Here is a 26,807-nt window from a genome sequence, read left to right as displayed (position 1 = left end):
GGGTCTGGGGTGGCCCCCATCCCACTCTCACTGGCTTGTTGTAGCAAGGAGGGTGCTGAGACCCAGGGAGGGGCAGCAACATGTGCACATTTCCTGACACCAGGGAGGGCTGCTGGGGCCAGGTCAGCCATGGAGGAGGAAGTAATACTCACTCTGACCCTTCCACCCTCTGTCCTCGCCTTAGGGTAAAGGACAGATGCCCTCCACCCCCATCCCTCCAAGCAACAAGACAGGGGCACCCTTGGTCATTTCCAGGCACCTGGGCAGTGAGACTGAAGCACGGGAGGGCCTCTCAAACATCACCCCTCCTCCCAGCTGAACCTCAGACCCCCAGGCCCTCCTCAAAGATCCAGCCTGGGCACCCTGCAGCCCTGTTCCTGACTGGGCAAGGTTCCTCAAAGCTGGGGCCCCTATCTGGGTGTCCCAGATCCCCCTTGAGGCCAGGCACCAGGCAGGTGCCGGCTCTGGGCAAGAATGCTGAACACATGAGTGACATGGCAGGGCTGACACCTGGTCATGTCAGCCAGCTCCAGGAGTCTGCAGGAGCACCCCCCGCCCCGCCACCACTCATCACTCCATTTGGCTGGTGAGGAGACCGAGGCTCAGAGCCCCCACCCTCACTGGGCAGGGCTTCCGTGCAGGGCAGCCTAGGCCTGCAGGGCTCTGCCTAGGACTTTCAGTGGGAGCTCTGTGGGGGTCCTGAGACGGGGTGGGGGGTGTGTGTGTGGCTGCACAGGTGTTTCTCTGGCTATGTGTGCGTGCGCGCGTGTGTGCCTGTGAGTGTGGCACACTAGAGCTTCCCCTGCTTTGTCCAGCACCCCCCGCCCCGAGTCCAGACCCTGCCAAGGGTTCCAGGAGCAGGGAAGAGGAGAGAGGAAGGGAGGGAGCCCCCCGTACTCACAGGGATCTGCTGTACACGCGTGTGCACACATTCACACACACCCACCACTCTCCCAGAAATCCACCACACAGGCAGAGGCAGCCCCCAGCGCCACTCCAGAAGGACCCTCGCTGAAACACGCAGTCCACACCCCCAGAAGCCCCGTCCACCTCCTCCTAGTGCTCTCTGCCGGGAGAAGTCTTCTTCCTCCAAGCCGCTCCCTCCCGGGTGGGGTGGGTGGCAGGGTGGGGTGGGCTTCCCAGAGGCGGGTGGTTTGCGTCCCAGGGGAGTTAGGAGGGGTGGGGGTGAGTCTGGTCCATGAAGAGGACCCAGCTCTCGCTAGGGTAGAGGGGTGTGGGGAAGGGTACAGAGGACAGGAGAGAGGGCTTGGAATGGAAGGGGGCGGGGTGGAGAAGACCAGAGAGGTACCGGCTCAGGGCTGATGGGCGATGGCTCTGGCTCTACGGAAAGGAGACGAGAAGACAGAAGGTGGGGAGGAAGCTTCACTTTTAAAGTGGCAGTAGCTGGGGCAAAGGGTCTTTGGGCGTGAGATGAGCGGGGGCTCAGGGTCTAGAGCGAAGAGAGGTGGGCTAGAGGTAGGGGTTGTTGGGGGCCTCTGAAAAGTATCGCTCCGGACAGGAGCCGGGATGGAGAGGAGGAGGGGGCTGGAGGCGGCGAGGGACTCCAGTCCCGCGGGGTAAAGGGTGGGGGGTTGGCTTGGACAAAACTAGGGGGACAGTGGCCGGGTCTGGGGGCTCACGGGTCCTCACTGTGGGCAGGCAGGGACTCGGAGAAGTGCGGGTGGAGGGGCGGAGGAGGGGGTCTTCCGGCCCAGGGAGACAACTGGGTTGGAGACCGGCCTGGACGTGGCGGGGCTGGGGACTCCCGCTCTGGCACGCGAAGGGGCCGGGGGTCTCCTGCCCGGGTAGGGGGGGGCCTCGCGAGTCGCGGCGTCGGGGTCCGCCCGAGGGGCGGAGGGGGCTCCGGGTCCCGGCCGGCGCGTACTCACGTCCAGGATGACGGCGGTGCCCCCGCGCGGCGAGGCTGGGCCGGGGTCCGCGGGGACGGCGGGGGCCAGCGGCTCCCGGGGCTCGCCCATCCTGGCGCCCACCCAGCGCAGCAGCCCGCCCAGCGCCCGGCCCTGCTGCGGTGGCTCCCGGAGCAGCCTGTGCGCGCCGGCCCTGCACAGGCGCGCCGCCCGCTCGCACATCGCGCCGCGCCCGCCGCCGCCGCCCGGAAGCCCGCCGACCCCCGCCCGGCCGCGGCCCGCCCCCGCGCGACCCCCTCCCCGCGCCGGCCGCGCTGCCCCGCCCTCTCTCCGCTGCCCCCGCGGCCGCGGACACCGCGGGGACTGGCCAGCGCCGGGGGGCGGGCCGGCCGGACCCCGAGACACGTGCCCGCTCCCCGCCGCCCCCACCCCCGGCGGCCAGGCGCGGGGCCTGAGGACTGCCAGCCGGGGCTAGGGGCGCGGGCGCAGCCACAGATGAGGCTACCCAGAGGCGCGGGGCAGGTGAGGCCTGGGGGCGGGGCGGCGCCCCTGGGGTCTGCTCCCCAAAAGTCTCCTGCTGTCCCCGCTTCTAAAGTCCCCCCTCCCACTCGCGGCGCGCTGCAGGGGCCGGAGCGCGGGTGTCCAGCGAGCCCGGAGCGCCCTCTGCCGGCTCCAGCCCCGGGGAGCGGCGCCCACGCACCGCGGCCCTGTCACACCCGCGGGCGCCCACCCTTACCTCCCGCGGGCGTGGACGACCCTTCAAGCCGCCCCTTTCGTTACACAACGCCCAGAACCAGTCTTCACCCCAGAACATCTTTCCTTTACACTCCATCCACCCATCCATCTATCCACCCACCCATCCCTCCGTCCATCCAGCCATCCGCCCGCCCGCCTACCTGTCCATCAATCCATCTATCCATCCATCCACCCACCCGCCCGCCCATCCATTGATCCATCCATCCACCTACCCACCATCCTCCCATCCATCCATCTACCCACCCATCCATCCTCCCTCCCATCCATCCACCCACCTTCCCATCCATCCATCCATCCATCCATCTGACCGCCCATCTGTCTGTCCATCTACCCACCCACCCACCCTCCATCCATCCATCCATCCATCCATCCATCCATCCATCCATCCACCTACCCATCATCCTCCCATCCATCCATCCTCCCTCCCATCCACCTACCCATCATCCTCCCATCCATCCAACCATCCTCCCATCTATCCATCCATCCACCCATTCATTTAAAAGATGAATTAAGGAGAACCCACTAGGTGCCAGGCAGGTGCCCAAGTGCTGAGTTGTAGCAATGGACAAAACAGATGGTGTACTTGGCCTCCTGGAGCTCCTGGAGCTTACATCCAAGTGGGCAGAGCCAAACACTGAAATGATTCCACAAATAAATGAACAACTAAAACTGAACTGCTGGCAGCGTGTGGTGGCTCATGCCTGTAATACCAGCACTCTGGAGAGCCAAAGAGGGCAGATCACTTGAGGTCAGGAGTTCAAGACCAGCCTGGCCAACATGGTGAAACCCCTGTCTATTAAAAATAAAATAGCTGGGCGAGGTGACAGGCACCTGTAATCCCAGCTACTTGGGAGGCTGAGGCAGGAGAATCGTTTGAACTCAGAAGCAGAGGTTGTAGTGAACCAAGCACCACTACACTCCAGCCTGGACAACAAAATGAGACTCTGTCTCAAAAAAAAAAAAAAAAAAAAAAAAAAAAAAAACTGAACTGCTATGAAAAGGTAGCACCTTGGACCATGAGAGGAGTCTTTGCTGTGATGGCAGTGGAGGGATTTGTGTCAGAAGAGGCTTCCTAGAGGAAGTGATTCTTATGCTGAGAGATCCCAAGGAAGAGGAATTAAAGAGAGGTGGGAAACTGTCCTGGGCTGGGGACCCTCTGTGCAAAGGCCCTGCGGTAGGCAGGGACCTGGCCAGCAGGAGGGACTGAAAGGAAGCCACGTGGCAGAACAGAGAGGAGGGGGGACAGACTGCGGGGGGTGGGGGCAGAACTGCAGCGCCCTCCAGGACACCAATCCCTGCACACACCCGCCACTCCCACCCCTAGGCTGTAGTACAGCTGCCCGCTCAACTGCCCCCACACTTGGGGCACCATCCTTTGTACCCCAAGGCCCCAGTCATGGACCTCATCCAGGACCACATGCCCCAGGACTCCTCCCCCAATCCCCTTCCCTCCCTTCCCCCGAGCCCAGTGCAGGGTCCCGGGAACACAGCTCCCTCCCTGAGCACAGAGTCCTCAGACGCATGAGTGCAGGTGGGCACTGGCTTTATTTGGGACCTGCTTCTGGAAGGTGCAGGCCTGAAGGTCTCCTGCTGGGTGCTCAGCTGGTCCTGGTGATCCCAGCTCACGCCAGCAGCTTTCCCCCCAAATCCTAGGTCTAGGCCGACCCTGGCCTGCGGCCACTGTTACCACCTCAGACACTGGGATCCCTACTCCTCTTGACCCCAAAGGTCAGCTATATGGGCTGACGCCCCTTCCTGGGGCAACTTTGGACGGGCCCTACATCCAGCAGAGATGTGGTCATCTTTGTCCTCTCAGGGCCTGGGAGCCAGCAGGTCTGGCTGGGTGTTAGGGTGGCTTCCTGGTCTCCTTCCTTAGCAGGGAGCTGGCCACAGCCAGGGCTCCCCCCTGCACAAACCTCACGAAGTTGTCCCCGGCCAGCGGCCCCATGGCGTACAGGCCCTCCTGGCGGGTGCTCTGGTAGGTGAAGGGGTCCACGTCAATGGGGTTCCTCTTGGTGCTCAGTGGCTGGTCAGGGTCCACTGCAAAGTCAGCCCCTGCCCCAGGCAGGAAGGAGAGGTCGGGGTGGGAGCCGATAAGGACCAGCACCAGGGAGACCTCAAAGACCTTCTCGACACCCTTGAGGTCCTGGAACACGGCCTGGCAGTCTTCCTTGAAGCACAGCAGCCGGTGCCCGGGGAGGCTGCGGTAACCCTCGTAGGGGCTAGGCGACAGGATGGACTGCTCCCGCATCATCTGATGCACCTTGTGGTACTCAGGGTACAGCATCTTGGGCAACTGGTTGAATACCAGGCCGGGGTCGTCCACGGCCCGGCGGAAGGCATGGATCACGGGGATGTTGTAGTGGCGGGCGTAGAGGACTGCATCAGCCGCTGACAGCCCCGCGCCAATGATGAGGACAGGGTCCGAGGCCGGGGTCAGCGCACCCACCCTTGTGGCCGCCTCCAGGGCGGACAGCTCATGGTGGATGAAGGGCAGGGCCTCCCCGGGGATGCCTAGCCGGGCTGGGCTGTCGAATGTGCCAGTGGCGAGGACCACGTTGTGGGACCACAGCGAGAAGGGCTGCCGGCCCTGGTCCCTGCTCAGGAAGCCGCTCACCTGGAAGAGGGGGCTGCAGTCCTGGGCCCCACAGCTGTCGGGATTGGGGGTCCCCCACTCCACGGCTGTGACTACAGCACCGGACACAAAGTTATGCCCCAGACCCTTCTTGACCACGTAGTCCCTGTAGTAGTGGGCAATGTCCCCGGCCGTGGCCCGGCTGTTGCGAAGGCCTCTGTTGGGGAGGATGCAGGAGGCCAGAGTCAGACACTGTTAAGGGTTGGGGGGCTGGGTGGGATGGGAGAGGTCCAGGGCAGTATCAGGCCCTGGAGCTGGACTAGGCCAGGTCATTCAACCTCTCCAAGCCTCAGTCTCCTCTTGGAGCTAACAAGGGTACCTCCCTCAGGAGAGGTGGTATAGGGTAGTGGAGGGTGGTGTAGGGTGGGGTTCAGAGTGTAGCCTCCAGAGCCACACTGCCTGGGCTCGAATCCTGACTCTGCCATCAGGGAGCTGTGTCTGTTTCCCCAGTTTGCAAAATGAGGAAGATGTTGGTGGCAGAACCTATTTCATGAGGTCATGAAGAGGCTTTGGTGAGGTCGTGGAGAGGATTTGGTGAGGTCGTGGAGAGTATTTGGTGAGGTCGTGGAGAGCATTTGGTGAGGTCGTGGAGAGGATTTGGTGAGGTCGTGGAGAGGATTTGGTGAGGTCGTGGAGAGCATTTGGTGAGGTCGTGGAGAGCATTTGGTGAGGTCGTGGAGAGGATTTGGTGAGGTCGTGGAGAGGATTTGCTGAGGTCGTGGAGAGGATTTGGTGAGGTTGCGGAGAGCATTTGGTGAGGTCATGGAGAGGATTTGGTGAGGTCATGGAGAGGATTTGGTGAGGTTGTGGAGAGGCTTTGCTGAGGTCATGGAGAGGATTTGGTGAGGTCGTGAAGAGGCTTTGGTGAGGTCGTGGAGAGCATTTGGTGAGGTCGTGGAGAGGATTTGGTGAGGTCGTGGAAAGGATTTGGTGAGCCGATAAAAACAAAGGGCTTAGGATGGAACCTGACTGGAAGTAAGTGCCACATGAGGATGGGCCACATGATTGTCACCTCAAAGGATTAAATATGGTATGATTCCATTTTTATAGAGTTCAGAAACAGGCAGAACTCATCTATGGAGCTGGACATCAAGAGAGGGGTTACGTCCGGGGATGGGGAAGGGGGTCCTGGTCGGAAAGGGCATGGGGCTTCTGCGGAGAGGGTCGGTTTCTTGATTCTCTGTGCTTACCTTGAGAAATTTCATCAACCTGTACTCACAGGAGTTATATACTTTTCTATATGTAGCTAATTTTTAAATTGTATGTTATTATTATTTTTTGAGACGGAGTCTCACTCTGCTGCCCAGGCTGGAGTGCCATGGCGTGATCTCAGCTTCCTGGGCTGCTTCCTTGAGCCCTGCTTCCTGGGCTCAAGCGATTCTCATGCCTGTGCCTCCTGAGTAGCTGGGACTACAGGCGTGCACCGCCAAGCCTGGCTAATTTTTGTATTTTTATTAGAGATGGGGTATTGCCGTGTTGGCCAGGATGGTCTCGAACTCTGGACCTCAAGTGATCCACCAGCCTCGGCTTCCCAAAGTGCTGGGATTACAGGCTCGCACCACGGCACCTGGCCTATATGTAGTCAATTTAAAAGTTGATTTAAAGACTCCCACGTGAGGCACTCACATCATTCCCAGCCCACACAGCAGCAGGAGGTATTTTACTATTGTTGTTGTTGTTGTTTTAATTGTCACTCTTTCCAGGGGCAGTGACTGCAGGCCCATTCTTGTGGGGGTTGAATTACAGGCTTTGGCATCATCCTAGCACCTTCCTGTATCTCACTGTGTGACCTTAGATGAGTTAATTTACCTAGTTTGTGGGCTCACGGTTCAGGATGAACTCCCCTAGGGGAGAATCCTGCGCCACCTGCTGTCTGGCTACATGTAGCAGGAGCTGACAATGGACCCCCAAGGCCGTGCCAGTCAACCCAGCGCAGCTCGTCTGTGACCCTGGAGTTTATCTCTGTGGGCCGCCATTCTCCTTTTCTCAGTTTTTGTAAAGATTGTGATACAGAACGGTCCCAAGAGCATGTTCTGTGCGGAGTTATTTATAATACTGACACAATGGAAAGAATGAACGCTCCAGGGCTGGCAGGGGCTGGGTAACCTCGGCAGCGCCGTGAGGGCAGGGGGTGTGTCTGCGGTGGTTTTGTGCTCTGACGTCTAAGCCCAAGGCCTGGCGCATAATAAGCATTTGGTGATTTGCTGGACTGGGGATGCTTACCCACCTTTGGGAATATTGTGAGGCCATGTAAAAGGATGGTTTTGAACGCTGTGACATCGCCACATGAAATGCTTGGGATAGAATGTGAAAATGCAAAAGTAGGCTATAAAAGGCTGTGCTTACATGTGAAATGAAAGCTTCTGGCTGCCTACTAACACACAGCTACACAAACCTGGGTGTTTTCCTGCCAAACATGCAGAAGAGTCTGCATCAAAGAGACAGTGAGGCCTGGAGGGGGACGCCTGGAGTGCCTGCCGTTGGGGACACAAGCCGGGTCGCAGCCCTGGGGGCAGAGGAGGCCAGGCATCCCAAGAGGCAGACTGCACCCGAGTATCTGCTCTGGACCAGCTTCTCACTTGAGTGGACACCCCCGGGAGGAGCAGGGGCTGGAACTCCGTTATTCAGTGATTGAAACTGTGACAGGAAAATCAATCTTGGGCCCCTGAATCCCTAAGTTAAAGGAAAAGTCAAGCGGAGAACTGCTTAGGGCAAAGCTGCCTCCCATCCTACTCAAAGTCTTCCCTCTGCTCACTGAGATAAACGCACATCTGATTGCCTGCTTTGGAAAGGCTCATCAGAAACTCAAGAATGCAACCGTTTGTCTCTCACCTGTCTGAGACCTGGACACTCCCTCCCTGCTGGAGTTGCCCCGCCTCTGGACGGAACCAATGTCCATCTTACATATATTGATTGATGTCTCAAGTCTCCCTAATATATACAGCCAGGCTGTACCCCGACCACCTTGGGCACGTGTTATCAGGACCTCCTGGGGCTGTGTCATGGTCACGCATCCTCAACCTTGGCCATTAAACTTCCCAAACTAACTGAGACCTGTCTCAAATATTCAGGGTTCACATACCATTTCTCTAGGGTGGCCATGATGCGGCAGGAAGCCAGATGGGGAGAAAATACCCCAGGAGTGAAAGGGTGGGGAGAAGTGTGGGTTTCGGGTGAGCTGTTTTCCTTCTGCATTTCCAATAATCTGCATGACCTTAGGTGAGTTAATTTACCCAACTTGTGGGCTCATGGTTAAGGATGAAACTCACCTGTAGCAAAAGCAGTAAAAAAAAAGAAGAAAAAAGAAAGCCACCCTATTAGCTGAGTCAGAAAGATTGTTCTAGGCCAGGCTCAGAATAGAGGGAGGGGCTGAAGGGAGACCACAAGGCCTGGGGGACCTGTGCCAGAGGCATGGGGCAGGGCGTGAGGGTCAGGGGCCAGCTGTCACCCCCTCCTTAGGGGCTGGGGCACTCCGGGGAGGCCCAGTTGGGGGCCATGTGACCGGATGGTCTGCTGCTTGCATAGGACAGGGGGTCCTCAGGGGAGCCCAGCTCTGCTGCTCAGCTCCACTCATGTGGGGTGGACAAGTCCTTTCCCTATCTGCGCCTCAGTTTCCCCCTCTGGAAGAAGAGGAAGACAGACCAGATGCACTCTGAACCCCTGTACCTCTGGCTCCTGGGCTCAGTGTGGGGGGCCTGTGAAAGGAAAATCAATCTTGGGACCCCCAAATCACTAAGCTAAAGGGAAAAGTCAAGCTGAACTATTGAGGGTCAACCTGCCTCCCCTTCTATTCAAAGTCACCCTTCTGCTCACAGAGATAGATGCATATCTGATAGCCTCATTTGGAGATGCTCATCAGAACCTCAAAAGGATGCAACTGTTTATCTCTCACCTACCTGTGACCTGGAAGCCCCCTCCCCGCTTCCTGCCTTTGCTTCAAGTTGGCCCACCTTTCCAGACCGAACCAGTGTACTTACAAATACTGATTCATGTCTCATGTCTCCCTAAAGTGTACAAAACCAAGCTGTGCCCGATCACCTTGGGTACACGTCCTTAGGACTTCCTGAGGCTGTGTAATGGGTGCGTCCTCAACCTTGGCAAAATAAACTTTCTAAAGTAACTGAGACCTGTCTCAGATTTTCTGGGTTCACAGGCCCAACCTTCTGTGTCCCCCAAGGCGTCCTGGGGCAGCCTCACCTTCGCTTCTTCTGCATCCAGTCCTTGACCTCCAGGTCCGGGAGCCCCATCCACTGGCCTTGGCTCAGGGTCACCATGGAGCCTTCGATGGACTGCAGGAAAAGGAACGCTTTGGTCCAGGCCTCTGCTAACCTGAACCCATTTGGGGCTAGAGGGCATGGGAGGCCTTGGCTGGGGCTGGGTGGAGGGAGGAGGGAGAGGCAGGGTTGCGGGGTGGAGAATGAGGAAAGGGAGATGCTAGAGTCCCAGCTCCAAGTGGGGAGAATGAGGGAGAGAGCGCCCCCTACAAGGCATGCCCTCGCTGCCCCACTTACGTGCCAGGCTCCCCCGGGGAGGTTCCGGCCCAGGACCACGTGGGGGATGGCGTGCTCCTTCCGGTGCTTCCAGGTGAGGACTGACTTCATGTTTCCCCCAAAGTCTGTGTCCGGGCGCAGAAGGGCATCAAAGAGCAGGGCCACGGGGCTTTGGGATCGGCCTTCGAGGCCTTCAGACAGGTAGTCCAGGTCCTGGAGGGGGACAAGGGTCAGAGGGGCTGCTGGAGGAGGGCGGGGTCGTCTCCCCAGAGTCTCAGGCTGGGCAGGAATGTGGGGACTGGGGCTGGGCCATTTCCGTGGCACTGGAGGGTCTCAGAGAGATGCGCGCACTGGGGGCGGTTTGAAGCTCTCATTTTGAAGGCTTTCCAGAAGGCCAAGGGTCCCAGAGTACAGAGCAAATGGGCAAGCTTAGATGAGACTGGGGCGATTGCCTGAGCCTACATCCCTACCCTAATATGAGCGTGGTCAGGTCAGCTTGGGAGGTGCTGCCTCTTTGTTTTTGTTTTCCTTGTTTTTTTTTGAGACGGAGTCTCGCTCTGTCGCCCGGGCTGGAGTGCGGTGGGCGTGATCTCGGCTCACTGCAAGCGCCGCCTCCTGGGTTCACGCCATTCTCCTGCCTCAGCCTCCTGAGTAGCTGGGACTACAGGCGCCCGCCACCGCGCCCGGCTAATTTTTTGTATTTTTAGTAGAGACGGGGTTTCACTGTGTTAGCCAGGATGGTCTCGATCTCCTGACGTCGTGATCCACCCGCCTCAGCCTTCCAAAGTGCTGGGATTACAGGCTTGAGCCACCGCACCTGGCCGGCGGTGCTGCCTCTTAACAGTAGATAATGCAGGCGGGTTCTGACAAGTCCTGCAGCCATCCATCATTTACCTGTTTAATTTTGCCAAGCCCAGTATGTCCCTGTTTTACTGGAGTGGGGACATTTTTCTCTGTATATTATACTGAGGACCTAGTATTCTATGGAGAGCATTTTGAAAAATACTGATCCAGATCAAATGGTCAAGACCTATTTCCTCATCCCCAGCTTGGGCGGGAGGGGAACAGGAGGATGTACGCTGCCTGACGAGGGAGGTCAACAAGGGGAGGTCGTGGAGGGGCACAGTGGAAAACAAGGGGTATGGAGGGAGGATTTGCAAACCCTTGTGGGCAGGAGGTAGTGGGACTGAAATATCTGTGGCAGAGTTTCTCAACCTTGGCCCCATTGACATTTGAGCCAGATCATTCTTTGTAGCTAGAACAAAGTCATCCAAATGTCAGTGGGGCCAAGGTTGAGAAACTCCACCGCAGATATTTCAGTTCCACCACCCTTGTTGTCCTGTGCAGTGCTGGACGTTTGCCAGCATCCCTGGCCTCCACCCTGCTAGATTTGATAGTCCCACCACCCTGCCAATGACAACCCAAATTGTCGCCAGACATTGCCAGGTGCCCCCCGAGGAGAAAAATCATCCCCTCCTTGAGAACCACAGGTCTAGGGCATAGTGAGTCCTACACCATGTGACATTTGTGGGTCTCTGATTTCTCTTTCATGATCTCCGTGGCTGACTGTGTGGACTCTTGAATTCTGTGTTTGGTCTTGTTTCCAGCAAACACACACTATTGTTTTTCCCTGGGAAAGCTGTGGTAGTTTTCCAAGGGCGGGTGTGTCCTCCTCAGAGCTCCAGCCCCAGGCTGACCCACCTGGTCCAGGATGGAGACCCCCGGGGCCTCGGCGAGCTTCCTCTGCAGCAGGGGATGTGGGTGGATGGCATCTGGCTTCACATAGGGTGTGTAGCCGGAGAGCAGGTAGGACAGGCAGATCCCAGAGGGGCCGTTACCTGGGGAGAGAGGGTGGAGGTTAAAGGGGGTGGCCTTTTCAGGTGGGAGATACTACTGTGGAACGCTTTGATCTAGATGGGGCACATTCATTCATGTATCCTTCATTCATAAAAATAAAATATTGATTAAGCCCTTAGCCTGTGCCAGACACTGTGCCTAATGATAATTTAAAAAAGAAGGAATGAATAACTGTTGAGAGCTTCCTCTATGCCAGGAATTGTACTGAGAGCTGTCGCAATAGCCTCACAATAGCTTCAGCGAGGTAAGTGCTACTCTTTTCCTCCTTTCATCCTTGAGGAAATGGGTACAGAGAGGTTAAGTGACTTGCCTGTGGTCACACGGCTGGAAGGTAGATGAGCCGGGATGAAAACCCAGACAGGGGAACCTCTGACAACATGACTGAGATTCTGAGATTGCTGAGAACTAGGTCAGATGGATGAGCGAATGTAGCACAGACTGCGACGTGGCCTGGGGGCGAGCTTGAGTGGTGGGTGCTCGTGGGTGCGCAGGGGTGCCGGGCCACCTGTTGGGTCTGCTGCTTGCACGTCTGAAGAACTGCGCCACCATCTGTGGTGCTTCCTGGGCAATTCACCAGGCACAGCCCTGTGATCGCGCTTCTCTTTTTATCTGTCCTTTCCCCTCTCCTTATCTCGTCTGATTCAGAATATTGCTCATATGTAGGATACCAGGAGGAACCATAAGAAATCACAGGCACCCATCTGTTTTTGCCTTACAGAAATGACCATCTCACGTGGCTCAACTGGACGCCTGCATACTGGGGGGTCATCTGTCCCCATTTTTGCAGACGGAGGACAGGAATTATAAGCCGCTGCTGTGTGTCCTCTCGTGTGGGCACCTAGCACAGTGCTGGGCACAGGGTCGTCATGGGACCAGTGTGGGCTCAGGACCAGGCCTCCCTGCCCCACGCTGGGTTGCCTCCAGCTGATGGGTGTATTCTAGAGCCCTGGGTTCTCGGAGGCGTAAAAGGGAATGATAGTTTATAAACTGCTAAGCCTAGCACTGGCCACATAGTAAACGCTCAATGGCTTAATTTAAAGACCACTGTAAAGAGGCCAGGCCTGGGCCAAGCATGGTGGTTCACACCTATAATCCCAGCACTTTGGGAGGCCGAAGCAGGCAGATCACTTGAGGCCAGAAGTTCGAGACCAGCCTGGCCAACATGATGAAACCCCGTCTCTACTAAAAATACAAAAATTAGCCGGGCGTGGTGGCGGGCGCCTGTAATCCCAGCTACTCGGGAGGCTGAGGCAGGAGAATCGCTTGAGCTCGGGAGGCGGAGGTTGCAGTGAGCCAAGATCGCACTACTGCACTCCAGCCTGGGTGACAGAGTGAGACTTTGTCTCAAAACAAAAACAAACAACAAACAAAACCCCGAAATACAAAAAAAGAGGCCAGGCCTGGACTTGCCCAGCTCCTGCCCTCAGACCTGGGGGGTACCCGGAAGGCTCAGTGGAGCCCCTCCCCGGCTGGCGCTGACACTCACCCACGATGATGACTGGGAGGGGCTCTGAGCTGCTGGCGCCGAGGTGGTCCTTTCCGGAGGAGCTCATGGCTGGTGGGGGGCTTGGGGCTGGCGGCAGACCTGGAGCGGGGGAGAGGGGAAGGAAGAGCCCGTTCGGGTGAGGCCTGGGTGTCCACACAGCCACTCCACCTCCCGGCTAGGGTGGTCTCCTGTGGTCCCTAGCGTCCTGTCTGGGGTCCCTGTGAGGCACATCTGATGGGACTCCCTTCTTGCTCCCACACAGCCTCTGCTCCCAACAGCCCGTCTGCCCCACCCCTCCCCGGTCATGCAGGACGTGACCTCCCCTCCTCTGGCCTGGTCGCCCCAGGCAGCCACTGTCCCTCTGAGCCTCACTCTACTCTCCCATCTCACTGGAGCAGCAACAGTCCCCGAAGCTCATTATCTGTCTTCCCGACAGGCCATTCCAGCCCAACCCAGGAACAAGCCCTGCCAGGCCCTTCCGTGGGCCACAGCCCTCGAGTCCCAGTGTGGCCTGGTGGACTTTGGAGTCGTCACCCAGCCCTGGTAAGTTGCTCCCTATCCCATTCCTGGGCCTCTCTGGGTTTCAGTTTCCTCATCTGTAAAATGGAAGCAATGAGTCCCTACCTCCTAGGATGGTTGAGGGACGCAGTGGGGTCACAGACGGGAAGCACCTGCCTGGAGCGAATTTGCCACGGGGAAAGGGCCAGCGCTGTGGCCTGCCCCAGGGGCTGGGCTGGACGTGGGGAAATGGAAGCAGAGGCCAGGTTTGGGGACGTGCCGGTGAACCTGCCATCTCTGGGGCAGCGGCGCCCTCTGCTGGCCCCAGGTCCAAATCGCTCAAAGGGACTCAGGTGCTGGTCCTAGAGCTGCCGGTGCCTGGAGGGGCATCAGACCCACCTTCTCCCCTACACCAGCTCGCAGAGGACACTAGCCTCACCCGAGGGCCACATGCTGCCATCCTGAGAGCCACAAGGCAACACCCTTGTGGGCACAGGGATGGTGAGCATTTGGCACTTACTCTGTACCGGGTATTTGACATGCTTTTTCTCATATCCGCCTCACACGGACCCTGTGCAGTCCTGGCCGTATTAATGTCCCATTCCACAGATGTGTGAACGGGGCTCAGAGAGGTCGCACAAGCTTCTCAGTGTCATGCAGCTGGCTTTGAAACCCAGGGATCGCTGGTGCCAAGGCCCTGCCAGTGCCACCACCCACGCCATTCGGCCTGTCCCCCGTGGAGATCCCGGGTCCACCCAGGTGTCATACTCACAGGGGAAAGACTGAGTGGGAGGGCACTGGGCTTGGACCATCCAGAGTGGCCAGGGATGGGGGCCCAGGGTCACCTGCCTCCAGAATTCTTCCAGAGAAAGTGGGAATCTGCATTTCTATGTGAATTATCTGATTTGAAGAAGTGCGCAATGAATGAAAGCACAGTTTTGGAAGATCCTTAACAGGCCAACCAAATACAGCTGAGACCAGTGTGTGGCCTCTGATGTGTGCAGGGTGACAGAAACACCATCGTCCGCCCCCAGGCAGGCTGTGAGGAGATGGATGAGAGACTGCCATACAGATGGGCCACGGAGAGGACCCAAGTGTTCCCCCCACAGTGACAACAACTGACCTTCTCACAGCACTCTACAGTGGGAAGGAGGTTGCATGTAAGGCAGTAGCATCCAGGCCGTTCAGCAGCCTTGACAGGTAAGCCCTGTCACCTCCGTCTTGCAGGTGAGGAGAAGGAGGCGCCGAGGGTGAGGATGAGCCCAGCAGGGAAGAGGTCTGTCAGGGACCCCTGTGTTGGTGCTCTCTGCTCCCCTGAGCGCAGCCTTTCTTGCCTCCGCTGGGGTGGGGGCCAGGGACAGCTTCCGTGTCCTGTCTAGGCAAGCCCCTATGCCCTGCACCCAAGACCTCCTCCTCCCTTTCTGGAGAGAAGGAAGGTGACATCCTGCACTCACCAGGGACCACATGGCCTCTTCATGCCCAGCTCCCTGCAAGGCCCCAGGATGCCTGCCTGGGGAGGGGATTTCCGGGTGACGCCGCCACCAATCATAATAATAGTAATAGTCACAAGAACAACAAAGACAGCATGTGGCTGACATTTCCATACTTCTGTGGAGTGGGCTGTGTGCCAGGCATGATATCAACACTTAATACACATTAACAAACTGAATCCTTACTTAATCGGATTGTTGTAAGTACTCTGAGGGCCAGAGAGTTTCTCATGGCCCTTTACAGTCTGCAAGGTGGTTGAACCTGCTTTCACAGGCTGGGCTGGATCGGAGCCCAGGTCGCCCTGCTCCAGAGCCTTCTCTGTGCCCCGAGGGCTGTGACAGCTCCTGCTGAGACCCCTCTGCCAGGTGGAACGTGCAGTGTCCATTCCAGGGTCCCCCACTGCTCTGTCACAGTGCTAGTGGCAGGCGGGGAGGCAGAGGGACAGCTGATGACCTGGTGTTCTGGCCAGGAAGGGATCATTTCTCATTGACCCTGAGTGCTGGGTATACCCAGAGGCCTTGGAGAATAGGACTGCGGGTCCCAGAGAGCTTTCTCTGGCTCGCTCCTGGTACCTTTCTCTGGCTTGCTCCTGGTACCCTTGAATGGCTCGGAGCCCCTCAGTGCTCATCATGGTCTGCAGGAACAGCAGCCACTGGGGAGCATGGGACCTCCTGGTAAGGCCTTCCCCACATTACCTCCTTTGATCCTCCTAGCAACCCACTTTGCAGATGAGGAGACCGAGGCTTGGAGAGGTGAAGCCATGCCCTGAGGCTATCGAGCCGGTGGGCGATGGAACCGATCTTTGATCCCCGTGGGCTGACCCCCCAGACACCCCAACCCCTTCCCCAAACGGGTGAGCCAACCTGCTCCATCTGCCCCAGTGCACCCGCCCTGGGCCATGCCCTGCCCCTCCTTTGTTCTTTTGGATTCTTCCACCACCCCGAGAAAGACACTTGCAGGAGCCCCTGTTGGCCAGTGAGGAATCAGAACCAGCTGCCCTTTACCACCCTCTGCAGGCAGCAGAGGGCACTGATTTACCGCCAGAGCTTTGGGGCTCCAAGTCCAGGGCTCCCTCCTGAGACTGTCCTCAGGCACCTGAACAGAAGCTTCTGGATGCCACATGCGTGAGGTCACCACCCAGGGGCTGGACCTGAGAAGTCACTTCCTGTGCAGAGTGACCCAGGATGCCCCAAAGTCCCAAGCAGCTTGACACTGTCACTCATTACCTCAGACAAATATGCTGCCAACTTACAAAAGAGTGTTCAAAAGTTTCATTTCAATTCTTTTTGTGCTTTTCAGTTTTATGGAGTTGGAAGAATCAATTTTTAATGTTATCTTTTTAACTCCCTTTGATTGAAGATGGCAGCTGATGGAAAGAAGTTACCATTAAAAATTGATGTTTCAAATTTCACAAAGGCAAATATGATAAAAGAAATAAAAACAGTTGCACCTTCGACTGACGCTTCTTTCAAGTGTGCAGCATTTGTACTTCTGAGGTTGTTAAAGCTGCAAACTGCTCTGAGACTCTGGGACACCTGTATGTCTGCATTTCTTTCTAGTGGCCATTTACTCATTTGCCTTTGAAGACACCCCAAGAGGTGGGCTTTCTTATCCCCATTGTGCAGAGGAAGAAACGCTCTTCAGGAGGAGTGGGCGTCTTGCCTCAGGTCACCTAGGAGTGTCCAAGACCCTGGCCATGTGACAAATCTTAGTTCTGCCAAGTCCCCTCCAGTAAAACAACTGATTACAGGGAGACCAAGAAAGTGACATGAAGCCCGGGGGGGCTAAAGTGGGAGGAGGTGGTCTGTCCACGCAAGCGGCACTTGGTGTTTATCACAGATGAGCCCTCACCCCAGTGCCGCACACCTGGAGCCCAGGATCTCCTGCAGCTCCCCAGCCTCCCAGGGGCTGCCCTCCCGACCCACCGCACTCTTGAGCCTCCTGAGAGAAGCTAAGTCGCTGGGACCTCTGGGGCTGGGGGCTGTTCACGGGCACCCACGGACCCTGTCCCTCCTGAGCAGGAGAAGCAGAAACCCAGAGGGCACCCAGCCTGGCTGCCGATACAGTGGCCTTAGAACAGCGGGGCAGCACACTCGGGCTGGCCACACCCCTCTTTCCTGCTAGGAACGGCGGTTACATGGGCCAGGGTACGCTGGGACTGTGGCCGCTTCAGCTGCTTGGCTGAGGGTGCCTGGCACCTGGACAGGGACACAGCTGAGGATCTGGGAGGAACCTGGGGTAGGGGAGAATCCTGCCGGGCTCCAGAGAACCCAGGGGAGGGCCTCCACTCAGGACCACCCGGGATCACTGCCTGGCGCCCGGGCTCTGAAGACCCTCCAGTCCAGCTGGGCCTGCCCCTGGTGCCTGGGATGTGCCTGATTCCCTGCCCCGGAGCCTGGCCCCGGACACTCACCTGACAGGCAGTGGTGCGGGAGCCCGGTGAGCCTGTGCTCTAGGAGGGTCAGAGGATCACAGATCACAGAGTCCCCCGTAAGATCGGGACACCCATTACCCCGTGGGGATCCAAGAGGCTCTGAGAGGCCAGAGGGAAGTGAGGGTATTTCACAGGGAGGGAGGAGGCGGCGCAGGCAGTGGGCGGGGCCAGGAAAATCACTTTCATAAGCGTGAGTCAGCAGGGACCCGTGATGAATGAACTTGCACACTGGGCGGGTGTCACACTGCCTGCCTCATGGCCAGCCTTAAAGGGCCCCTGCTGGGCAGCCTGCCAGGGGGCCTAGGGTGACGCTGCCTCCCAGCCACTTCCCCCCAGCCAGACCCCCGTCCCCGGGGCTCAGTCTCTGGAGGAGGAACCAGTGACCTCTGAATGAGCCAGCCCGGCCTTTCCCACAAGGGAGGAGGAGATGGCTTTGTCCGGCACACAAAGTAAACCCGTCCAGTTCCCTCATTCCACCAGGATTCTACTGCACCCTCCAGCCCCCAAAAGCCCTCTGGCACCAGCCTGCCTGGGCTGAGAATCCAGCTTTGCCATTTCCTGGCTGCAGGGCTCTGGCAAGCTGCTTAGGGCCCACACCTCAGTTTTCTCATCTGAAAACTGGGGCCAAGTCACAGACTGTCTCTGCCAGAGTGGCTGTGAGGGTTTAAATGACATCTTTCTTGGCTGCCATGCTTAGAACTTGAAGCCTGCTCCCTGGCTCTTCTCTCCTGTTTTGTGTGGGTAGCACGGCACACCCCACACCTTGCTGTTTCCTTATTATTATTATTATTATTATTATTTGAGACGGAGTTTAGCTCGTTTCCCAGGCTGGGGTGCAATGGCGCAATCTCGGTTCACTGCAACCTACACCTCCCGGGCTCAAGCGATTCCCCTGCCTCAGCCTCCTGAGTAGCTGAGATGACAGGCGTGCGCCACCATGCCCGGTAATTTTGTATTTTTAGTAGAGATAGGGTTTCACCATGTTGGCAAGGCTGGTCTGGAACTCCAGACCTCAGATGATCTGCCTGCCTCAGCCTCCCAAAGTGCTGGGATTACAGGCGAGATGCCGCATCTGGCCTGTTTCTGAATTATTTTATTGTCTCTCTTCCCAAACCAGAATGTGAGCTCTGTGTGGGCAGGAAGGTGTATTCGTGATTGTTCTACCCAGTGTCTAGAATAGCACTTAGCACACATCGGTGCTCAATATCGGTTAAACAGAAGGGAGGCAGGGAGGGAAGTAGGGAGGGAGGGAGGGAAGGAGGGAGGAAGGCAGGGAGGGAGGGAGGAGGGAGGAAAGTAGGGAGGGACGGAGGAAAGGAGGGAGGAAGGCAGGGAGAGAGGCAGGAAGGCAGGGAGGGAGGAAGACAGGAAGGGAGGGAAGCAGGGAGGGAGGGAGGGAAGTAGGGAGGGAGGAGGGCGGGAAGGAGGGAGGAAGGCACGGAGGGAGGGAAGGAGGGAGGGAGGGAGGGAAAGAGGGAGGAAGGCAGGGAGGGAGGGAGGGAGGAGGAGGGCAGGAAGGAGGGAGGAAGGCAGGGAAGGAGGGAAGCAGGGAGGGAGGGAGGGAAGTAGGGAGGGAGGAGGGCGGGAAGGAGGGAGGAAGGCACGGAGGGAGGGAAGGAGGGAGGGAGGGAGGGAAAGAGGGAGGAAGGCAGGGAGGGAGGGAGGGAGGGAGGGAGGGAGGAAGTTGACATGGTACACACATAGACCTCAGTGTACATTCGCTGTTATTTTCAGTGTTGATGTTGTTGTAGACCTCGTCCTCCCGTCTGCCACCTTGGAGGGGTGAGGGATGGGGGGTGCACCTTTGAGTGCAAACTTTAAGAGGGAACCAAAACCAGTAAACAAAATAATATTTTGAGGCAATTAAAAAAATCTAAATTAATGCAAAAAAAGCCAGGATAAACCCAGACAGCTTCCAGAGCAGAGCCTTGGGGCTGATGCAAAAGGAGAACCAGGACTTCCGATGCTGTGTTTATAATAAAAGTTTGATCTTCTTTTCATTCTGGATTTTTTCTTCATGAATTTTGATTTGTAAGAGCGCTGCGTGCACACAGTATGTATTCTGGTGATGGGGGTGCTTTGGTGCTGCTAAAATTTTGTGCCTGAGGTGATGCCTCACCCTCCTCACCCTCGTCCTGGACCTGGTGGCCATAGCCCTGCCCTGGAGTCATGTACAGCCTGGAAACCACAGCCCAGGGCCCCAGAGCATCTGCCGGCAGGGGCTGGGGCTGGGTCCTGGTGAACAACACTTCTGATGAGGTGAGAGTAGCAGGAACCTACAGAGGGGAGGGACGGAGGGAGGGAGAGAGAGAGAAAATGAGAATGTTGTGCATGTGTGTGTGTACCTGTGTGCCAGTGCTGGCACTAAGGGAGGGCCTGATGGCTAGGGGTAAGGGTTTAGGGGGCAGAATGAGAAGCTGGAGTGAAAAAGCTTAGGGAAGAGGTTAGACACAGTTGGGGCCACGTGCACAGAGGGCCAGGAGGGCTAGGGAGAGAGCCAGGACTGAGCTGGGTCTCTCCTTCCCCTCCTCTGTTTCCCTGGGTGACCTGTGCCCAGGGCCCTGTGATCGGAGAGCCCAGAGTTTGGTTTAATGCTCTGCTGCCACTGCCTTAAAATTCTTAATTTTGAACATGAATGTCCTGAATTTCCATTTAGTACTAGGCCCCAAAATCACATGATGCGTCCAGCATGGGACTGCACCCTGCATGAGGCTGGGTAGGTGGGAGCTGCCTGTGGGTTCAGCCCTGGCGGGCTGGGTAGGCTTTGACGAGGCATAGTCCCCTCAGCCTCAGTTTTAACCAAGGGAAATAAATGGGCCCTCGTATTCCTTTCCTCCCAGGGCCCTCAGCAGCAGCATCCCACAGGGTGGGGGGGCGGAGCAGGAAGCCCCTTGCTCTGAGCCTCGGCTCCTGGCCAGTGTCTAGCCCCACCACAGGTGTGCTGTGTGACCTAGGGTGGGTAGCCTCCCTCTCTGGGCTTCTGTTCCAGCTGTAGCCTTGTGATGAACACTCTCTCACACTCTGAATGTGCAGCTCGAACACACCAGGACCTAGACAGGGGTTCTGAACATGAGGGCAGGGAGCGGGGCAGCTGTGGCCAACGTACCTCTTGTCTGCATTGCATATTTCCCCGGCAGTAGCCTCTTGGTCTCCACTTCCCCATCCCACGGTGCCCAGTCTGCAGCTTCCAAGAGATTTTGGGTGTGTAAACTGAGGCAGAGAGAGACATGCACCCAGGATCAGAGACCCCCCCACCCTGGAATGCACAACTTCTTAAGGCTGGGGCTTGAGAAGGCCTGAGGCTGCGGGTCTGGAGGGGAGACCCAGGAAGGAGGTGGGCTTCCCTGGACCCCGTCTCGTCTCCTGGGCTTGGCCTGGCCTTCCTCCAAACCTGTCCTGGCCCTGCTGACCCTGACCTTGTTCTAGAATTTGAAAATCTGCTGATACGGAGAACTGTGGGGCAAGACGTGGACTTTCCTCCCTGCAATCCTGTTTACCTGTTAGGTGATCATTGGAAACAGAAATGCTGAGTTCAGCTCCTAGGAAGTTTGACTAAGACAAAGACAGACACTGTTAAAGGCAGGCAAAAGGGAGATGGTTAGAAGGGCCATGGAGAGGGGAGGAGCCAAATGGGTCTTTGCAGGCTGACTTGAGGGGGCTGACTGTCTTGGGGGCCAGTGGGTGCCCTGGTTCCCCTGGACCTGCCTTGTGCTTTGAGGCCATGAGTTCATGTGGCTACTGAGAGCTTGCCACGTGATCCTCCAAATTCAGGTGTGCCCACAGGAGGGTTTCCAGAGACAGCAAAAGAAAATAGAGGTTCCAGGGAAATTTGAAATTCAGATAAATAAGAAACTTTCAGTATAGCTTCAATATTGTATGTGACATACTTATACTAAAAGTCTATTTCTTATTTACCTGAAAATTCAAATTTCCCTGGCAGCCTGTATTTTATTTGTCAATTCTAGTTGTAAATGTAAAATACATACCAGAATTCAAAGAATTAGTACCAAAAAGGTACAATATCTCAGTCATAATTTTAATATGGATTACATGTTGCAATGAAAATAAGGAAAATATTTGACATATTGGGCTAGATAGAACATATTATTAAAATTAGGCCGGGCGCAGTAGCCCACTTCTGTAATCCCAGCACTTTGGAAGGCTGAGGCGGCTGATCACCTGAGGTCAGGAGTTCGAGACCAGTCTGGCCAATATGGTGAAACCCCGTCTCTACCAAAAATACAAAAATTAGCCAGGCATGGTGGCAGTCACCTGTAATCCCAGATACTCAGGGAAGCTGAGGCAGGAGAATTGCTTGAACCCGGGAAGGAGAGGTTACAGTGAGCTAAGATTGAGCCACTGAACTTCAGCCTGGGCAACAGAGCGAGACTCCATCTTGAAAAAAAAAAAAGAGGCCGGGCGTAGTGGCTCACGCCTGTAATCCCAGCACTTTGGGAGGCAAGGTGGGCGGATCACAAGGTCAGGAGATCGAGACCATCCTGGCTAACACGGTGAAACCCCGTCCCTACTAAAAATACAAAAAAATTAGCTAGATGTGGTAGCGGGCGCCTGTAGTCCCAGCTACTCGGGAGGCTGAGCCAGGAGAATGGCGTGAACCTGAGAGGCGGAGCTTGCAGTGAGCCGAGATCGCGCCACTGCACTCCAGCCTGGGCGACAGAGTGAGACTCCATCTCAAAAAAAAAAAAAAAAAAAGAACATACTATTAAAATGAATTTCACCCATCTCTTTTTATTTTAACTTGGCTACTGGGATGTTGGAGGACACACATGGCTCTCGTTGGGTCTTTGTTGGACACTACTGGTGTGGACCTCGGCACTGTTGCTAACAAGAGCTGGGACATTCCAGGGTTTCTCACTGAAAGCCCCACTCTGTCCCAGGAACCCCCAGGCCTGGGTAGACCAGGACAGTTGGTCACCCTGCAGTGCCGCAAGTGCCCAGGTGGGCAGTGTGGCCAGTGGAGGTGCTGTCCTTCTGAGCCTCCGTTTCCCCATCTGTGTACTGCTCCTGCCAACGTGGAGTGTTGAGGTGGTGGCAGCGAATCCGTGCAGGCTGAAGGAAGGGGCCTGGCACTGGGGAGCCCCTGGTGCTGGATGGCAGGCCCCTCCCCAGGCCTCCCCGGCCCCCATGCAGGCTGCCCAAGAGCTGAGGAGCCAGGGGAGAAGCGGGTAGGGGTGGCCTTAGGGTGCATCCCTGGTGGTCTTGGTATCAAAATGGATCCCCTGTGCCCCTATTGGAAAACCACCATTCCTCTCTGCCTAAGAAATCCCAGAGCCATTCAAAGGGGCCTCTCTTGACTCCTCCTCATCCCTTCCCACCTCTGTTTTTTTGCCTCCCTCTTCCTCAACCAGTGGCTCCCACAGCTCTACCACTGCTGGGCACCTGCAGGCATTGGGCACTGTGAACAGAGGGTTCTTTAGGCACAGCCGAGGCTCAGAGAGGCCGATCTCAAGCCTGTGGCCACACAGTGTGAGTGGCAGAGCTGAGGCTCGAACCCAGCTGCAGAGTTGGGCACCTCCAGGAAAAGACGTAGAGCAAAGGGATGAAGAAGGCCTCCTTCTTGCCTCAGGTGCAAAGGCACGGGTCCAGAAACTCGCCCATGCTCACCATGCCACAGCCCACAGGCCCTGAGGTGCCTGCCCATGTCCACGGCTGCCCACACTGTAGGGGCATTTCTTGGACCCATGCTTTAGACCTGCACACCAGTCCGGCGAGGAGGGCATGGTGCTATGACTCTCCCCACACTACAGGTGAGGAAACGGAGGCCCTGAGTGTAAGGTGTGGCCCAAGTCATGGTCAGTGGCAGAGCTGGGGCTGTCACCCCGTCCTGCCTGCTGGCATGAAGAGATCAGGCCATTCCAGCTCATGAAACAGCTAATATTTGTTTGGTGCCACAAGGTGTACAGAGCCTTTTCACCCACACTGTGTCATCCATTCTCCCAGAGCACACACAGGTGGGCAGATATTTACAATACTGATTTTAGTTTACAGAAGAGGAAAGCCGGAGGAGCCTTCCCAAGGCCATAGGAAACAAAGCGGGGTAAAGGGATTGAGACTTCAGTGTGTCTGGAGGCAAAGCCACTGAGGGCGCGGGTGTGAGCTGCCAGCGCCCTGCTCAGGGGAGACAGCATCAGCCAGCTCCCCGGGGGGTGCGGGCGCGGGTCACTGTTACCCCCGGGGAAGAGGGCGTCACAGCTGAGGACTCAGGGCCCAGGGAATGGGGTAGAGGGAGGTAAGGAGCCATAGGAGGAGGGCGGGGAAGGGTGGCCGCACAGGGGTCAGGCCCTGTCTTCAGGCAGCCACATCCTGTCTTCCCCGTTTCCTCCCTCTTTTTCCTAAAACCCAAGGGCGAGTCTCGGCAGGAGAGTGAATGTGCCTGCCCCAGAGTTCAAGTGGTCAGGTGGTCCAGCCCAGCTGTGTAAAAGCCCTCCACTTCGGCATCAGACAAGCTGGGAATGGGCTCCGTCACTTTTGGCTGTGTGACTCCGGGCCTGTGGCTGAACCTCTCAGCGTTTCCATTTCCGTGTGTGGGATGGGGATAGCGGCACCTGCCTTCTGGCGGAACCTCCGTCTCCGCTGCACACTGCGATTGGCTGGGGAGATTTTAAAATACACTGATGCCCGGGTCCCGGCCCAGAGAGGCCTGACATCCCTGGGCTGGAGTGTGGCTGGACATGGGGCGTTTTGTGCCCGGCGATGGCCTGGGCTGAGAGCCTCTGTCCCTGCGGCTGTTGGAGGATGAGCTGAGGTGCAGCCTAGAAATTGCCTGGCCTGTGGAGGTGCCGCATACATCACTCCCCCCTCCACCCGGCAGCCCATCTGTTGTGTGAAATACATTCACTGCCCCGTTGAAGAAACAGCCACAGGTTCTAAAGGAAACGTTCATCTTCAGAAGAGCCAGGCCAGCAGGATGGCAGGGGCCCGCTGGTGACCCTGGTATGGGGGTGGCTCATGGGAAGCCCAAAGGGCTACCGAATCGGCCACCTGGAGGACAGAACCCCGTGGGCACCATGCTCATTCACCCGTGTGCAGGATGAGCCCTTCCCTGACTCAGTTCCCATAACACTGACTTTGAACGGAACGGACTTGAACTTGGCGTTTCCCCTACGGTGTTTCATGTCACTCATCCTAAGCATGGCCATCCTCTGAGCCCCAAATTACAATCTTCTTTTTGTATTATTATTATTATTTTTTAAGTAGAGATGGAGTTTCACCATGTTGGCCAGGCTGGTCTGGAACTCCTGCCCTCAAGTGCCACCATAGCCTCCCAAAGTTTTGGAATTACAGGTGTGAGCCACCACGCTGGGCCCAAATTATAATCTTAAAGTAAAAAGTCCCAAGGGAAAAACCCCCAAGCGAGAAATGGTTACAACAGACAAGGAGACATCAATTGCAGCATGAACATTAATATTAATAGTGAAAAACTGGGAACAACTTCGGTGTCCGACTATGAGAACCATTCAGCAAACACTGGCAAATGCCCAGACGGGAATATGATACAGCCTTAAGAAATGGAGTTAGAGAGGCCGGGCGCGGTGGCTCAAGCCTGTAATCCCAGCACTTTGGGCGGCCGAGACGGGCGGATCACGAGGTCAGGAGATCGAGACCATCCTGGCTAACACGGTGAAACCCCATCTCTACTAAAAAAATACAAAAAATTAGCCGGGCGAGATGGCGGGCGCCTGTAGTCCCAGCTACTCGGGAGGCTGAGGCGAGAGAATGGCGTAAACCCGGGAGGCGGAGCTTGCAGTGAGCTGAGATCCGGCCACTGCACTCCAGCCTGGGCGACAGAGCGAGACTCCGTCTCAAAAAAAAAAAAAAAAAAAAAAAGAGAAATGGAGTTAGAGAACCAGGTGGCAGAGCGGCAACAAGATAAGCAGATGATAAGACTGGGCTGATGCCGCGTCCGATGTGTAGGCCACTGGGCAGGAGCTGGAAAGGGATCAGGAAGAAAGAAAGAAGCTAGACTGATTGCTAATTTCCATTATATTTGTATAATGAACAATAATCATAAGGAAAGGCAATTCGGTGGGACAAGGACCTTCTGTGTTTTGCTGAGTTCACTCGGTATTCGCAGATGGCTAGCACAGGGCCCAGGGCATAATAGTAGTTCCATAAATATTAATGGAATGAATGAACGAATCCTGTTGCTTTCACACTTTGCTGATAGACTTTTTTTTTTTGAGATGGGAGTCTCGCTCTGTCACCCAGGCTGGAGTGCAGTGGTCTGATCTCGGCTCACGGCAACTTCTGCCTCTCAGGTTCAAGCGATTCTCCTGCCTCAGCCTCCCAAGTAGCTGGGATTACAGGCATGCCCCACCATGCCTGGCTAATTTTTGTAGTTTTAGTAGAGATGGTGTTTCACCATGTTGGCCAGCTGGTCTCGAACTCCTGACCCCAGGTGATCTGCCCGCCTCAGCCTCCAAAAGTGCTGGGATTACAGGCGTGAGCCACCACACCAGGCCAACTCTTAAAACATTTCTCAGCAGGCGTGGCTCCTCTTGGCTTTATACTGTACGCATATGGATTGACACGCCTTTCATAGACTTACTTTTTATTTTTTTGAGACAGTCTTGCTCTGTCACCCAGGCTGGAGTGCAGCGGCGGGATCTTGGCTCACTGAAACCCCTGCCTCCTGGGTTCAAGCTATTCTTGTGCCTTGGCCTCTTGAGTAGCTGGGATTACAGGCATGTGCCACCATGCCTGGCTCAGTTTTATATTTTCAGTAGAGATGGGGTTTCACCATGTTGCTCTCGATGGTGATCTCAAACTCCTGGACTCAAGCGATTCACTTGCCTCAGCCTCCCAAAGTGCTGGGATTACAGGAGTGAGCCTGTCCATATGTTTACAGTTTTGATGATAATTTTGAATTGGCCAAAGGTGAAGACAGAGCCCTGTGGCTCACCATTAGAGATGCTTTCTCCAGTGGACATAGCTCTGTTACTGGAAGAGGGCTGAGTGGAAAGGGTCCTGTCCATGCAGTCAGGAACTCTGGGTTGCGTCTCAGCTCTGGAACTTCCTAGGGTGTTCTTGGGCAAGTTGCTTCTCTTCTCTGAGCCTCAATCTCCTCATCTATACAAGAGGAATAGTAATACCTGTTCTCCAAGGTGACTTGTTGCCTGACACCTCCTAGCTCCTCAGTAAATGGTGGGTACCCCCCACCTCTGTCCACCAAACCCTGTGGGTGTTCATCATCCAGCTCTCTGCAGCCACTGACTTTCCTGTCATTTCCCAACACCTGTCCTCCAGGGGTGTCATTCTCCAAGTGTGGGTC

At 56.4% G+C, this 26,807-nt stretch overlaps 2 protein-coding genes across 7 annotated transcripts in view; both read right to left on the bottom strand.

Annotated features, from left to right (window-relative positions):
* Positions 1-2,121, bottom strand: part of NECAB2 (N-terminal EF-hand calcium binding protein 2) — a 42,226-nt gene extending 40,105 nt beyond the window's left edge. For all 3 annotated transcript variants that reach the window (XR_004439010.1, XM_033219153.1, XM_033219154.1), the window contains exon 1: positions 1,890-2,121. Coding sequence is in view for 2 of the 3 variants with exons in the window: in XM_033219153.1 (XP_033075044.1) it covers positions 1,890-2,090 (201 nt within the window). In the remaining variant the exon portion in view is untranslated. The remainder of the gene's footprint in view (positions 1-1,889) is intronic.
* Positions 2,122-4,150: 2,029 nt separating this feature from the next.
* Positions 4,151-26,807, bottom strand: part of OSGIN1 (oxidative stress induced growth inhibitor 1) — a 35,440-nt gene continuing 12,783 nt past the window's right edge. Inside the window, exons 2-8 of one of the 4 annotated variants that reach the window (XM_033219147.1) lie at positions 20,622-20,725; positions 19,644-19,791; positions 13,093-13,191; positions 11,451-11,587; positions 9,771-9,962; positions 9,457-9,548; positions 4,151-5,416 (exon numbers count right to left, since the gene is read on the bottom strand). In XM_033219147.1, coding sequence (XP_033075038.1) covers positions 4,471-5,416; positions 9,457-9,548; positions 9,771-9,962; positions 11,451-11,587; positions 13,093-13,191; positions 19,644-19,791; positions 20,622-20,678 — 1,671 coding nt within the window. In that variant the 5' untranslated portion in view covers positions 20,679-20,725 and the 3' untranslated portion in view covers positions 4,151-4,470. Of the gene's footprint in view, positions 5,417-9,456; positions 9,549-9,770; positions 9,963-11,450; positions 11,588-13,092; positions 13,192-17,494; positions 17,640-19,643; positions 19,792-20,621; positions 20,726-26,807 lie in introns of those variants that run through there. The other 3 variants (XM_033219148.1, XM_033219149.1, XM_033219150.1) reach the window with 3 other exon arrangements.

The sequence above is a fragment of the Trachypithecus francoisi genome, unplaced genomic scaffold (assembly GCF_009764315.1).
Source record: "Trachypithecus francoisi isolate TF-2019V2 unplaced genomic scaffold, Tfra_2.0 Lachesis_group10, whole genome shotgun sequence".
In the NCBI taxonomy this organism is placed as follows: Eukaryota; Metazoa; Chordata; class Mammalia; order Primates; family Cercopithecidae; genus Trachypithecus; species Trachypithecus francoisi.
The sequence above is the reverse complement of the archived record's forward strand: the minus strand, read 5'-3'. Positions and strand labels throughout refer to the sequence as shown.